At 43.7% G+C, this 14,477-nt stretch overlaps 1 protein-coding gene across 1 annotated transcript; it reads right to left on the bottom strand.

Moving 5' to 3' along the window:
* Positions 1-1,002: 1,002 nt before the first annotated feature.
* On the bottom strand, positions 1,003-13,248 carry LOC122331480 (general transcription factor II-I repeat domain-containing protein 2A-like). Its single transcript, XM_043228922.1, has 6 exons — positions 13,002-13,248; positions 11,697-11,987; positions 7,906-7,914; positions 2,614-3,043; positions 2,449-2,526; positions 1,003-1,144 (listed from the first exon to the last, which is right to left on the bottom strand). The coding sequence occupies exons 1-6, from the start codon at positions 13,246-13,248 to the stop codon at positions 1,003-1,005; spliced, it is 1,197 nt and encodes a 398-aa protein (XP_043084857.1).
* Positions 13,249-14,477: the final 1,229 nt, after the last annotated feature.

The raw sequence follows: 14,477 nt of genomic DNA, 5'->3' as shown, positions 1-14,477 counted from the left end.
CCGTTCCCTTCGTCTTGTGGTTTTTGTTTCTGTAAATAATGTAAATAGTGTACGTATATATATATCTTTTTCCATTTTGTTCTATCACCATTGCACCTCTTGTATTTAATCATCACCTACACAAATAAAAAATTATTATCTTGTACATTAGTTTACACGGTTTTCTTTGTCCCACACACTATACGCACGTTTTTAATGTCTATCTTTTTAAATGTTATACCCCTGTACCCCTAGACCTACGTGGGGTCGTAACAGTAGGTCACAGTAATGCGACAAAGAAGAAGAAGAAGATCCCGACAGATTTCATTCAGTTTTTCCCATCCCCCACGGGGCACGCAATGCATCACGCATATGCCATTAAAAGAAACACAGCAAAAACTTTGCGTTGTCTCGCAAAACTTAGCATTCTCATGCATAACATCTAATAATACTGTATCGGCCATTAAAATAGTTCAGATTTGAGTGTAATGGAAAAATTTGTATATTTCATTTAGTTTTTTAATTAAGTTAATTTAGAAAAAAATGTTTGGAGCATGGTGGGGCAGTGACTGGTGTGAGAGAAGCCTGGAGTGTGTTAACCAGTTCCAGGCCAGGTATCCTTGAAGATGTCAGTTTGGGTCCAGTCTTCAGTCACAATACACAAGGCAAAGACACTAGGTAAAAGTGCAAACAGGTTGGTTTATTGACAAAGGCTGGCAAAGAATATGGATGATAAAATAAGACAGTTTTTAAAGGTGCATCTCAAAAAATTAGCAATTAAATAATTTCAGCAAACTGTACACCTGATTGCTAACTAGTATGTTGCTAGCATGATTAGCAAGTGTCTAGCAAGTTACTCGCACGATTAGCATGTTACCAACATGTCACTTGATTTTAGCATGATTAGCATATTACTAACAAGTTGTTAACATAATAAGCTAGTTGCTATCATGTAAATAACATGGCTCCTAGCTCCCTCCTCTCCACAGTGGTCAATCAGTTCACCAGCTCTGCCAGGCTTCATCATCCCTCCGGCTCCACCTTGGTCTGTCGTCGACCATCCGTTGCCTCGGGATTCCACTCCTCCAACTTCACCTCATCCTTCCATCCCTCCAGCTCTGTCAGGCTCCTCCATCCCCCCGGCTTCACCTTGCTCCTCTGCAGCCTTCTGGATCCCCGTTTCCGCATTGGTTGCCGGAGCCAGCTGCATCACCTATGTCCTTCTATTCCTCTGTGTCACCCTGGCTCTTCAGCTCTTGGTCTCGGGCTACTCCACCACCAGCTCCGCCATAATTGGTGGGCCCCATGGTGTTCATGTGTGTCTAGTAATTAAGTAATTTCTTTTAGTCCTTTTATAAGTTCCAGTTTGTTTCTACATGCGTGTGGTTTCAGTCTGCCTACCTGCCTGCCTATCTATTATTATTATTTACAAAATTATTTGCTAGGATACTCAAACATTTAAGCATCACAAATTAAAGATTTTTAACTAACATTGGTTTAAATTCAATTTGGAAATTGCTTAAAAAGAGGCTTGCAAAATATATGCACTATATTTTTAAGTAAATCTAGCATAGTATTTTTTTCACTGTAATACTGTTTCTAATATATCTAAATAAAGCTAGCAACATGCTAATAACATGCTAATCAAGCTAGAAACATGATAGCAACATTCTAATAACACATTAATCATTCTAAAATCATGGTAGTAGCTTGCTAAAAATTCAATAGGCTAATCATGGTAATAACATGCTAGTATCTTACAAATTCCAAGCTGGTAACACTCTAACAACCATCCAAGTACCCTAAAAACACCCTAGCAACCGCATAGCAATGTAAGGGTCCCCCTTTTCCTGCAGAACGGAATCCAGAGGCCCTGGTCGAAGGTCAATGCGTGTTCGGTCTTTTCTTTGCGTCTCGTTAAAAATCACTAATATTTATTAATCTTTTGTGTTTCCAATTATAGTACTGACCTTATACATAATTTTATCTGACTCCAATCTTTTGTGATTTTATTTATATTTATTAAAATGTAACTGCTGATCCCTCTAGTTGTGATTAAATTTGGATAATTAATTAACTATAATATTTCCTAGTTTCAAATTATCGTTCGTTAGGAGTCTGGGTCGCTCAGAGACCTTGTTTGGCCAGAACAGACTCACGACGCATCTGGGCTAGTCCAGGTCTTAGTCAGAGGCTACCCCGTAGATTGCTTACCTTAATGCAGCCATCTCCTCGATAGACTCAAAAAGAATAATTTTTTATGTGTTCTCTAAGTAATAGCATGCTAAGCCAGTTGCTATGCGAAGAACAGCTGAGAGGTGGTTATCAGTCATAGAGGATCTGTGTTTGGATTTATTGAACTTCATAACCGGAAATGTCTGTTCACAATGATAGGTAGAAGCATGCCTCCGCAGGTGTGGAAAGTTCTCCTCTTTGAGGGAAGAGTAAAAGTCCAGCAGTGAGACTGACCTAAAGTGATCTGCCAGAAGTGAGTCAGACTGCAGATCAATGAGTTCCATCTGAACTTCACTTGGTGCATCATCCACACTGCAATTGAAGGGAGAAGAAACCATTTGCATTTCACTCTCAAGAGTTTTGAAATCTTCATGCAATGCTTCTAACATGGTTGAGTACTTTTGGAGGTGATCACCTGGTCTTTTGGCTTCTTTAAGTGTTGGCAAGTGAGTCAGAATGTTGTCTTTCACTTGGCTTGAGAGAAGTTGCCGTTTTCTTATAAAAGCCTTCACTGCATTGTACATCTCATGCACAAAAAGGCCTTTGCACTGCAGTTTGATATTTAGTTCGTTCATTAGTGCAGTCATATCCACAGTGAATCGGAGGTCTGCCACCCAGTCTTTATCTGAAAGTTCTGGAACGTCATGGCCTTTCTTAACACAGAAGTCCTGAATCTGGTCTTTCAGATCCCAGACACTTTTCAATACCTTGCCAAGGCTGAGCCACCTAACAGTACAGTGATAGCTTATGTCGCCATGTTCAGTCTCATTTTCCTCCAACAATGCAACAAATTGTCTGTGATTTAAAGCCCTTGCTCTGATGAAATTAACTATGTAACCCCTGTAAGGGTTGTTAAAATTTTGTCAATAGAACCCTATTTTTTGTTTATAAACATATTTTTTAATGTGTATTATGAAGCCTGTAAAAAGTTTTTATTATAAGTACATGTCCCTTTAAGATCTTGGACGAAGCGCTAAGGATCGGTTGAAATGTACTTGGGCAAAACGTGGTTTTCAACAGCATGTTTGGTTGATTGCCGTTGATTGGAGGTTAATTAGTTAATGCCCGCCTTCTTTATAGGTATAGTCATACTTGATTGGTTTGGGGAGGGGGATATAAAAAGAAACCCGAGAAAGAGAACGAACAGAAGAAAAAGAGGAGCGAGTGAGAGAAGCAGGTAGATTCTAATCGACATCTATCGGTTTATTATTTAATCTAGTTAACTTTAAAAACTCTCGTAGAAGCGTTTGAGTTTGGTTGAAGTGTTATATTTCGTTCGATTTATTTATTTTTCCATTTATTCGTTTATTAAGTGGACAACGAGTAATAGTTAGCGGGTTTCAGTTTACACACGCTGTGTCTGCGAGTTCGGACGGATTGACTGGTGGTAGTAAAATAGTACTGTCGTCAGTATCCCGCGTGGGAACGAAGAGGAGATCAGATAGACCCGTTGAGCCACCGGACGCGCTCACAGGTCCTCTGACCACGAGGGCGAGAAAAAAAAAAACCGGATAGCGCACCCAGCCACCGGGGCGTTGGGTGTTCCTCCGGCCGCGAGGGCGAACGGCGGTTGGAGAGACTGTCGGGCTTCGTGACGCCGAGCGAGGACGGACTATAGGTACTGTTGTGTTTTTTCAGCTCGCTGGAGAGTGAAGCGGCCAATAGTGTTTTAAGGCCTCTACGCACCCAAGCCACGCATCAGGCCTGCATCGGGTGGGTATGAGTGTGGTTATGGTGTGAGTGGGCCCACAGTTTATATGGTGTTTGTGGTATACATCGTAGTAAGTGTGAAGCATTAACGTTACTGTTATCATACTACTCGTGTGATGTAGATATTTTGCTATCCTCCTGCTAACACGCATATTTCTATTTTGTTTTTGGTTTATAAATAAAAACTCATTTTTTTTGCATACGGGTATTAGATTACTCATTTGGTAACTTTAATCTCTCTAAAGTGGTATCATAGGTGAGGCTGAAAATATATAGTCGAGAGACAACCTATAAAAGAACCCGGTGCTCCACCCTATAGATCTTAGTGTAAGGACACATCTAAGAGGGCAGGGCGCTACACAAATTGGGGCTCGTCCGGGATTCATCTTCCCCTCCCTGGTACCATACAGAAGAGAGAAATAGGTGAGAGTGAGAAAAGTGTTTTTACCTTTTTTGTGCTTTTAACTGCGTCTGGTTGAGCTATGTCTCGCCGAAGTAACCCCCCTATTCAAAGTGATCTTGCTGACTGGTGCAATGAGACTGGGATTGACCTTGCACACGCATTGCTGCTAACAAGTGTACCCCAAGCGACAGAGACATCACGCATTGAAGAAGTTGCTGAGACTGTGAAAGTTTTCGAAGAGTGCGCGTTCGAGATACAAGATGCGGAGCCACTCCTGCTACCCTATTAGTGCTGTGTGAATGCCGAGAGATTGTAGATCCCACTCGTTGCCCCATGGAACTGAAACCCACCCTGAGGAGTCCTGGAGGATAATTACTGGAGTTGAAAGAGAACCAACCAGTGCTGTTCCAGCAGAATTTACTGACCGGCTCTCCCAGTTTCTTAAGGATGAAGGGAAGTCCATGACTGATCTACAGGCTTTGTTTCCTTCACTGAGTGCCAGCTCTAGCTCTGCTGAGTCCATCATTCGTGCGATGGGTGAGATCCTAGAGAAACAGCAAAACCACCAAGTGATAGCAATGCTTACCGCCGTTTGCGTACTTTCTCTGGGACGGTTCCGACACCCAATGGAGAAGAGACCATGGACCACTGGATGGAGCAAGCTAAAATGATGATAACTGAATGTGAATGCTCTGAGAAAGAGAAGAGGAGGAGAATTGTCGAAAGTCTGAGAGGGCCTGCCATGGAAATCATTAAAGCTGTCCGTATGTCTAATCCGGATGCCAGCTCAATGCAGTACCTTGATGCCCTTGAAAGTACTTTTGGATCCTCAGAGTCTGGAGAAGATTTGTATTTTGCTTTTCGGCTTCTTCCGACAGCGCCGGGGAGAGTCCCTTTCTGATTTCCTAAAGAGGATTGAAAAATCCCTGACTAAAGTTGTGCAAAGAGGTGGACTGTCTCATTCCCAGGTTGACAAAGCCAGAGTGGAACAACTGATTCGTGGAGCTGTTGAATCGGATATGATGCTCTTGCAGTTGAGGTTAAGGGAGAGGAAAGAACACCCACCAACTTTCCTGAGACTATTAAATGAGATTCGAGAGGCTGAAGAAATTGAAGTCACTCGACGGAGATTCACTGCTACTGCAAAATCCATACACCTGCAGGACGAGGGGAATAACTGTCCCGTTTTTGTACAAGAACTAAAAGCAGAAATTCAAGAATTAAAGGCCCAGTTTAAAAGTGACAACTCAAATAGCGTACCAGCGTCCTCCATGATGATAGAATCTAGAACCAAATTAAGACAAACAAGCCCCTCAGATCAAAACGCGGTAGCAAAGGATTCTGAAGTTCAGTCTTTGAGAGAGCAAGTACTTCAGCTGCAGAAACAGATAGCAGTCATGAGTGTAGGTTCAAGTAGTTCTTCTAGTTATCACCAGTTCCTCAGAGGCATGCTTCAGGTCCGCAGCGACCCAAGCCCTCACGAAACGTGGAAGATTACTTTTGCTACCGGTGCGGGGAAGACGGACACATTGCTACAAAGTGTCAAGCAGCTGAAAATGCCACTCAGGTAATCGCTAAATTAATTAATTCGTTACGGAGAGCAAAAGGACTGAAACGTGATTCAAACTCCAACGATCCGTCTGGAGAGAGAGCCTGTTTTTCTAAAAATAGTCAGGCGCACACCAGTGAGCGAAGTGGACTGCCCAAGGGACTAGTTGGACCAGCCTCGACCGTGGAAGTAAAGATCAGTGGTCGTCCATGCCAAGCCCTGTGGGACAGCGGATCTCAAGTTACCATTGTCTTCGACTCCTGGTACTCCCGAAACTTACCAGACGTGCCCATCCATCCTCTTGCGGGATTATCTGTTTGGGGACTTAGCTCATGCAGTTATCCCTACAAAGGATATATTGTCATAGATGTTACTTTCCCTGTAACTCACTCTGGTGCTGAAGAGACCATAGCTACCTTGGCGTTAGTCTGCCCAGATCCCCAAGGCCCGCCACAATTCCCTGTAATCATTGGGACCAATGCGAGCTTCTTTCAACGACTGTCAGCGTATAAAGGGAATACTAAGGAAAGAAAACATGCCCATTCGCTGAGAATACAGACATCCCCAGTCTGTCGTTTACCTCCAAGTGGAAAAACTTCGGCCACAGATCAACCTGAAGGTAAAGTGATTTGGGAAGGCCCAGGAACGTTTAAAGTCCCATCACGAGGGGAGCGGTATGCATTATGTAAAGTTGAGTCTGATAAACCCTTGAGAAAGGATATCTTTCTTATTGAAGCCTCTGCTGTGGATCCACTTCCTGCTGGACTGTTTGTTTCCCCAGTAGTAATGCCTTCGTCAGAGGTAGATGTGACTAATTTCCAAGTTCTGATTCACAATGACACAAGTAAAGATCTTTCAATTCCAGCAGGCTCTGTAGTTGCCCATGTATTCCCAACGGACACAGTTACGGTAGCTCACGACATGCCTGAATCCCAGGGACCCCTTAATCCAGAGTTATTTGACTTTGGGGAGGCCCCCATACCTGCTGCCTGGGAGAAGAGATTGCGTATGAAGTTGGCTGAGCGGAGTAACGTTTTCTCCACTGAGGAATGGGATGTAGGTTTGGCTAAAGACATTACCCACCAGATTAGACTACATGATCCTCGCCCTTTCCGAGAACGATCAAGACGCATTGCCCCAGCGGACATTGAGGATGTAAGACGCCATCTTAAAGATCTTCTAGCGGCAGGCATCATCCAAGAGTCCCGAAGTCCGTATGCGTCACCAATTGTCATCGCGCGAAAGAAAAATGGTGCTGTACGAATGTGCATTGATTATCGGACCTTAAACAGCCGTACTATACCTGACCAGTATGTCACTCCACGGATTGATGATGCCTTGGACTGTTTGGCGGGGTGTAAATGGTTCTCAGTCCTAGATCTACGAAGTGGCTATTATCAAATAGCTATGTCTGCTGAAGACAGAGAAAAGACTGCTTTTATATGTCCGCTGGGGTTCTACCAATTTCAACGAATGCCACAAGGGATCACTGGGGCTCCAGCGACGTTTCAAAGACTCATGGAAAAGGTGGTAGGTGACATGCACCTCTTACAAGTAATCGCCTACTTGGACGACCTTATAGTTTTCGGTAGAACACTCGAAGAGCATGAGGAGAGGCTAATGAAAGTTTTGGATCGACTGGAGGAATGGGGCCTAAAAGTTTCTATCGACAAGTGCCAGTTTTGTCAACCACAAGTCAAATATGTGGGGCATATTGTATCAGCTGCGGGAATAGCTCCGGATCCAGAGAAAGTGTCAGCTGTAACTCGGTGGAAAGAGCCAACGGACCTGAAATCCTTACGGTCTTTCCTTGGATTTTGTGGATTCTATCGGCGATTCATTAAAGGGTACTCCACAGTAGTAAGACCTTTGACTGAACTCACTAAAGGCTACCCCCCTGTAAAAGGACAGGGCAAGAAGGATGGAAAGAAATATTACAAAGAGACTGACCCATTTGGGGAACGATGGGACAACGCCTGTGGCGAAGCCTTTAAAACAATCATACATTGTCTAACCCATGCGCCAGTACTTGCCTTCGCTGATGCCTCTAAGCCATATGTACTTCACGTCGATGCAAGTCTGAAAGGTCTCGGTGCTGTGTTGAATCAGGAGCATCCTGAGGGTCTTCGACCAGTCGCATTTGCTAGCCGAAAGTTGAGTACTTCGGAGCAGCATTACCCCATACACCAGTTAGAATTTCTAGCATTGAAGTGGGCTGTTGTCGACAAGTTTCACGACTATTTGTATGGAGCTCAATTTGTTGTGAGAACAGATAACAATCCTCTCACCTATGTACTGACCAGTGCAAAGTTGAATGCGACAGGACATCGATGGTTAGCTGCCCTAGCCACATATAACTTTAGTCTGCAGTACAAGCCCGGAAAACACAACATTGATGCGGATGTACTATCCAGATATCCTACCAATCATGCTGAGTTTGCCTCTTGGACTGAAATTCCACAGTCTGGAGTTAAAGCAATATGTCAGTTGGCCAGCTCCACTGAGAGTGATGACTCTGCTCGACTGGTGGACCATCTAGGAATTTCGCGGATAGCATACCTCCTGTTTACTCTTGCCCAATTTCCCTGGCAACGTGTCACCTGGAGCAGTTTACCCTCGAAGATCTGAAGGTGTCTCAAGATCAAGACCCAGTTATCGGGTTGGTGAAACAGGACATTGAAACGGGAAGAGTGTTTACCCTTCGGAGGAGCTCTGATCCACTGCTTACACTCCTACAACGTCAGGGCCCAAAACTGGACATTAGAAATCAGCTACTTCACCGAGTATCCAAAAACCACCATGGAAAAGAAAGAGTTCAGCTGGTTCTGCCTGCCAAATATCATCGGACTGTCCTGCAATCTCTACATGATGAATCAGGTCACCTTGGAGTAGAGCGGACAACGGAGCTAATAAGAGATAGATTTTACTGGCCCCGTATGGCCCTTGACATTGAGCAGTACATAAAAAAACTTGTGGTGCTTGTATTACCAGGAAGACCTTACCTCAGAAGTCTGCTCCCCTCAGCCACATTACCAGTAAGGGTCCGCTAGACTTGGTATGCATCGACTTCCTGTCACTGGAGCCAGACACCAAGGGTATTGCCAATGTTCTAGTAATAACTGACCATTTCACTCGCTACGCACAGGCGTTCCCTACCAAAGACCAGCGAGCAGTTACTGTGGCAAAAGTCCTGGTGGAAAAATTCTTTGTACACTACGGACTGCCGTCTCGCATTCATTCGGATCAGGGACGAGATTTTGAATGCCGGCTGATAAGAGAACTCCTAGGAATGCTGGGAATCCGAAAATCAAGGACCACCCCCTATCACCCCCAAGGTGATCCACAACCGGAGCGCTTTAACCGTACCCTTCTCTCAATGCTTGGTACTTTGGACCCGGCTCAGAAGAGTAAGTGGAGTCAGTACATCCCACAACTTGTACACGCCTATAATTGTACAAAGAACGAGGCGACGGGCTATTCCCATATTATCTCCTTTTTGGCGAGAGGCTCGTATGCCCATCGACGTGTGTTTTGGTACATTCCTGATAATCAAAGAGGAGTAGATCATTTGCAGTACATAGAGAGAATGAAGGATGATCTTCAACAGGCATATCAATTAGCAGCCAAACTTCTCTAAAGGCTCATCAACGAAACAAAAGACTGTATGATCAGAGAGTGAAACCACACACTTTGGCAGGTGGAGACCGAGTCCTCATCCAAACCTTGCCTGTACAGGAAAACATAAACTTCAAAACCGATGGAACTCTTTACCTTATGTGGTCATTGATAAGTTTACTGACTTACCCGTCTATAAACTGAGGCCTGAGAGTGGTCTAGGCAGAATACGAACCCTCCACAGAAACCACTTGTTACCCATTGGAGATGAGGTGCGTTTATTGAAGCCTGGGGACTTGAACCAAGTAATACAACCACCTGTAACGAGAGCTCAAACCATGAAAAGAAGAAAAAACAAACAGAATAAAGACAGTGTTGATCAGACTGACGGAGTAAACCAAGAACCTTCAGAGAGTGAGGATGATGATCTCTGCTATTATCACCCAGCAAAGATCCCATACCAGAGGTCTATATCACCTCCATGTGCATTGGAACCAGAAACTGTACCTCCTATAGTTGTCCCGGAGCTTATCCAGGAGTGTGTGGGGAGGGAAGATCCGACAGAAAATGATCCCCAAGAGATCCTTAATCAAGTTCAAGAAGTGGAGGAGGATCTGAGTTTAGAAGGGGGAGAAACTGACCCAATGATTGTACCCTCTGTGGAACCTGGGCCAGTGCCTTGTCGTAGATCGCAGAGAGAAGTAAGGCCAGTGATTAAGCTGAGTTATGATGATCTAGGAAGTCCAGCGGATAAACCTTTAACTGTGGTTCATCGTGGGATGGTAGTACACATTGAAGAGCTGTTCAAGACAAAGAAGGTCTGCCCCACTGTATGGTGCCACCCCATGGCCCAATGCCCCCAGTGTGTTACAAACCCCTGCCCTATCGTCAGAACAGTAATTCTGTCCTAATATATGTCTAATCACATGAGGGCATGCGACGTTTAGAAGGGGGAGGGTGTAACCCCTGTAAGGGTTGTTAAAATTTTGTCAATAGAACCCTATTTTTGTTTATAAACATATTTTTAATGTGTATTATGAAGCCTGTAAAAGTTTTTATTATAAGTACATGTCCCTTTAAGATCTTGGGCGAAGCGCTAAGGATCGGTTGAAATGTACTTGGGCAAAACGTGGTTTTCAACAGCATGTTTGGTTGATTGCCGTTGATTGGAGGTTAATTAGTTAATGCCCGCCTTCTTTATAGGTATAGTCATACTTGATTGGTTTGGGAGGGGATATAAAAAGAAACCGAGAAGAGAGAACGAACAGAAGAAAAAGAGGAGCGAGTGAGAGAAGCAGGTAGATTCTAATCGACATCTATCGGTTTATTATTTAATCTAGTTAACTTTAAAAACTCTCGTAGAAGCGTTTGAGTTTGGTTGAAGTGTTATATTTCGTTCGATTTATTTATTTTTCCATTTATTCGTTTATTCGTGGACAACGAGTAATAGTTAGCGGGTTTCAGTTTACACACGCTGTGTGCGAAGTTCGGACGGATTGACTGGTGGTAGTAAAATAGTACTGTCGTCAGTATCCCGCGTGGGAACGAAGAGGAGATCAGATAGACCCGTTGAGCCACCGGACGCGCTCACAGGTCCTCTGACCACGAGGGACGAGAAGAAAAAAAAACCGGATAGCGCACCCAGCCACCGGGAGCGTTGGGTGTTCCTCCGGCCGCGAGGGACGAACGACGGTTGGAGAGACTGTCGGGCTTCGTGACGAACGAGGACGGACTATAGGTACTGTTGTGTTTTTTTCAGCTCGCTGGAGAGTGAAGCGGCCAATAGTGTTTTAAGGCCTCTACGCACCCAAGCCACGCATCAGGCCTGCATCGGGAGTGGGTATGAGTGTGGTTATGGTGTGAGTGGGCCCACAGTTTATATGGTGTTTGTGGTATACATCGTAGTAAGTGTGAAGCATTAACGTTACTGTTATCATACTACTCGTGTGATGTAGATATTTTGCTATCCTCCTGCTAACACGCATATTTCTATTTTGTTTTTTGGTTTATAAATAAAAACTCATTTTTTTTGCATACGGGTATTAGATTACTCATTTGGTAACTTTAATCTCTCTAAAGTGGTATCATAGGTGAGGCTGAAAATATATAGTCGAGAGACAACCTATAAAAGAACCCGGTGCTCCACCCTATAGATCTTAGTGTAAGGACACATCTAAGAGGGCAGGGGCGCTACAACTATTTTACTGACAGCATCAATTACATGTTTAATTTTTAACACTGTCTTACATAACACTTCCTGATGTATGATACAATGCAAAAATGTCAATTTCTGAACAGGGTTAATTTCCGTGACTTTATCCTGCATTCTCTTTAAAAGTCCAACATTTTTCCCTGTCAGATTTGGACAACCATCTGTTGTCACACCTGCAAGCTTGTCCCATTTCAAACCTAAAATGTTCAAACATGCATTTACCTCTCTAAATAAATCATTACCAGTAGTTGTGCCTTTTATTGACTGCATGGCTGCCAACTCCTCTGCGATTTGAAAGTCTGAAGTTATTCCACGTAAGAAGATAAGTAGCTGGGCGGTGTCACGTACATCGCAGCTCTCATCCAAAGCCAGAGAAAAAAATTCAAATTCAGCCGCTCTGTTCCTCAGCTGAAGCTCTAAGTTTCCAGTGATGTCCTCAATCCGTCTTTGTTACAGTGAGTGAAACGCTCTCAAATGCTTCCCTTTTCTCCGGGCATATCAGCACAGAAGAGTCCAATAAACATTCCTTAAAAAACTCTCCATCGGAAAACGGCTTACTTTTTGTAAGAAATTACATAACTTGTCCTGACCGCTGCATCTCTGGCAGTGGGAAGTTTAATAAAAAAATTCCTGTTAGGTTTGTAGTTTTGCAAGCAATGCATCAGACTTACAGCATTCTTTATCAACTTTTCTTTTCTTAGAGTGAGCCGACATCTTGAGGTGACCCGCTTGGATCATTTGTAGTTGTTAACTTTCACCCACTTACGTGCATATGTTCGTACAAAAGTGATGTAACATAACGTTTTTCAAAATAAAAGTAAACTTTTATTTTTAATTTATGGTATTTATATTCAACCTCGCGTGGGCGAAACCAACGTACATAGGGCGGATAGTTTGCCCAGGTCTGCTCTAAATGCACCAGGCTTTCTCGTGCTCTGTAGCTGGCTCATGCACCTGGTCTGACGTTATCGGCTCGAGTAACATAGCCCCCCTCCTAGGAGCCACTTCTTCCGCTCAACACAACAAAACAGTTCTGAAATAGGAGGGCGGTGGATAGGAGGTGGAATGGGGGGTAGGACAGTGGGCCCTTATAACCAAGAAGGAACAGGGTGAGAGTTCATAGAAGGCTTCCATAGCTGTAGCAGGGCTGGTCAATGAGTCACTGGGCAAATGAGTCACTGGTCACTTTAGCTGGGCAAAGCGAGGATTCCTTAATACTCTCTCTAGCCGTATTTGAGCCGGGATAAGGTTCCGAGGCAAGCTCAAAGACCTTGACCAGAGTCACTGTGGGCAAGTACTCAGTTTCCGTGGCCGAGACTGGGCAGGCAGAGGGATTTTTGTCATGACTAAAACCCATGCCGGAGGTTCTACTGCAGTTGCAGGTGTGGTAGCCATTTTGTGCAGTGGCTCTGGGAAGGCGGCCATCTTGTGCAGTGGCTCTGGGAAGGTGTCCATCTTGGCCGAGAGAACAGGGGTGGTAGCCATCTTGTGCAGTGGCTCTGGGAAGGTGGCCATCTTGGCCGAGAGAACAGGGGTGGTAGCCATCTTGTGCAGTGGATCTGGGAAGGCGGCCATCTTGTGCAGTGGCTCTGGGAAGGCGGCATCTTGGCCGAGAGATCAGGGGTGGTAGCCATCTTCTGCAATGCCTCAGGCATGGTAGCCATCTTGGGCAGTGGTTCTGGGAAGGCGACCATCTTGGGCAGTGGTTCTGGGAAGGCGACCATCTTGGGCAGTGACTCTGGGAAGGCGGCCATCTTGTGCAGTGGATCTGGGAAGGCGGCCATCTTGTGCAGTGGCTCTGGGAAGGCGGCCATTTTGTGCTTAATTTAAATTAACATCTATATGCGCATGAACTTCCAATAATTAACACAAACCTATTTATAAATATATACAAAAATAATTGTAAACCCGGAACAAAAGTTAGTCCGGATTACACTAACAACAACAAAGGTACATGTAAGTATTATTATAGTCCCTAAACAGGAAGTAGCAGAAGAGGAAGCACTCACAGTCACAGAGGTTAGGGCTCCCTCTGCTGGCTTGGCATAACAAAAATCTTTGTTGCAGGGTTTTTTTTAACAAGTACTTTGTCACAAATTAGAAAACAAAAGAAAAAAGAATATCACCGCGATGGAAAAAATATTTTTGGTCATTGTTAAAACAACAGCATATGCCACTAATTAAAAACTCATACCATTACAATTTAGGAAAAGCTAATGTTTGGCACAAGTTAGACAAAGTGAAACCCTGCAAAGAGAATATTCAGATCCTCACCGCTCCCAAACCACACCCACTAACTCCGCCCCTAACACCCCTGTTGGGAGAGACCCGCACAAAGATAGATTTTAAACAAACAGATGTTTTAACATTAAAACAAATGTTATATTTAATAAATCTTTTCTTTCTAAACATTTCTTGACTTTTTAGGCCATTGTTGGTGTTTTAACATATAAAAAGTTAGAGCCTTTCATTTTAAAAATAATACCATTATTGTTTAACGCTTGAAACACATCAAACTACAAGAAATATTGTGTTTTTAGTTTACTTAGTTATTCGCATCTTAAAACCTGTTTGGCTTGGTAGTTAAAATGAATTAAAGAATTAAGAATGAGTGCACAAATATCCAACACAAATGAAATCAAATGTTTTTAGACCCGTCTATCTATCTCTTGAAACAGAAGTACAACGTCAAACCTTTTGCATTAAGACAAAATGCATGATGGATGTAATAAATAAATAAAGCATCTTGGGATGTATTGGGGACTGTTTCGTAA

Source organism: Puntigrus tetrazona, unplaced genomic scaffold, assembly GCF_018831695.1.
Source record: "Puntigrus tetrazona isolate hp1 unplaced genomic scaffold, ASM1883169v1 S000000001, whole genome shotgun sequence".
In the NCBI taxonomy this organism is placed as follows: domain Eukaryota; kingdom Metazoa; phylum Chordata; class Actinopteri; order Cypriniformes; family Cyprinidae; genus Puntigrus; species Puntigrus tetrazona.
This window is presented reverse-complemented; position numbering and strand designations above follow the sequence as displayed.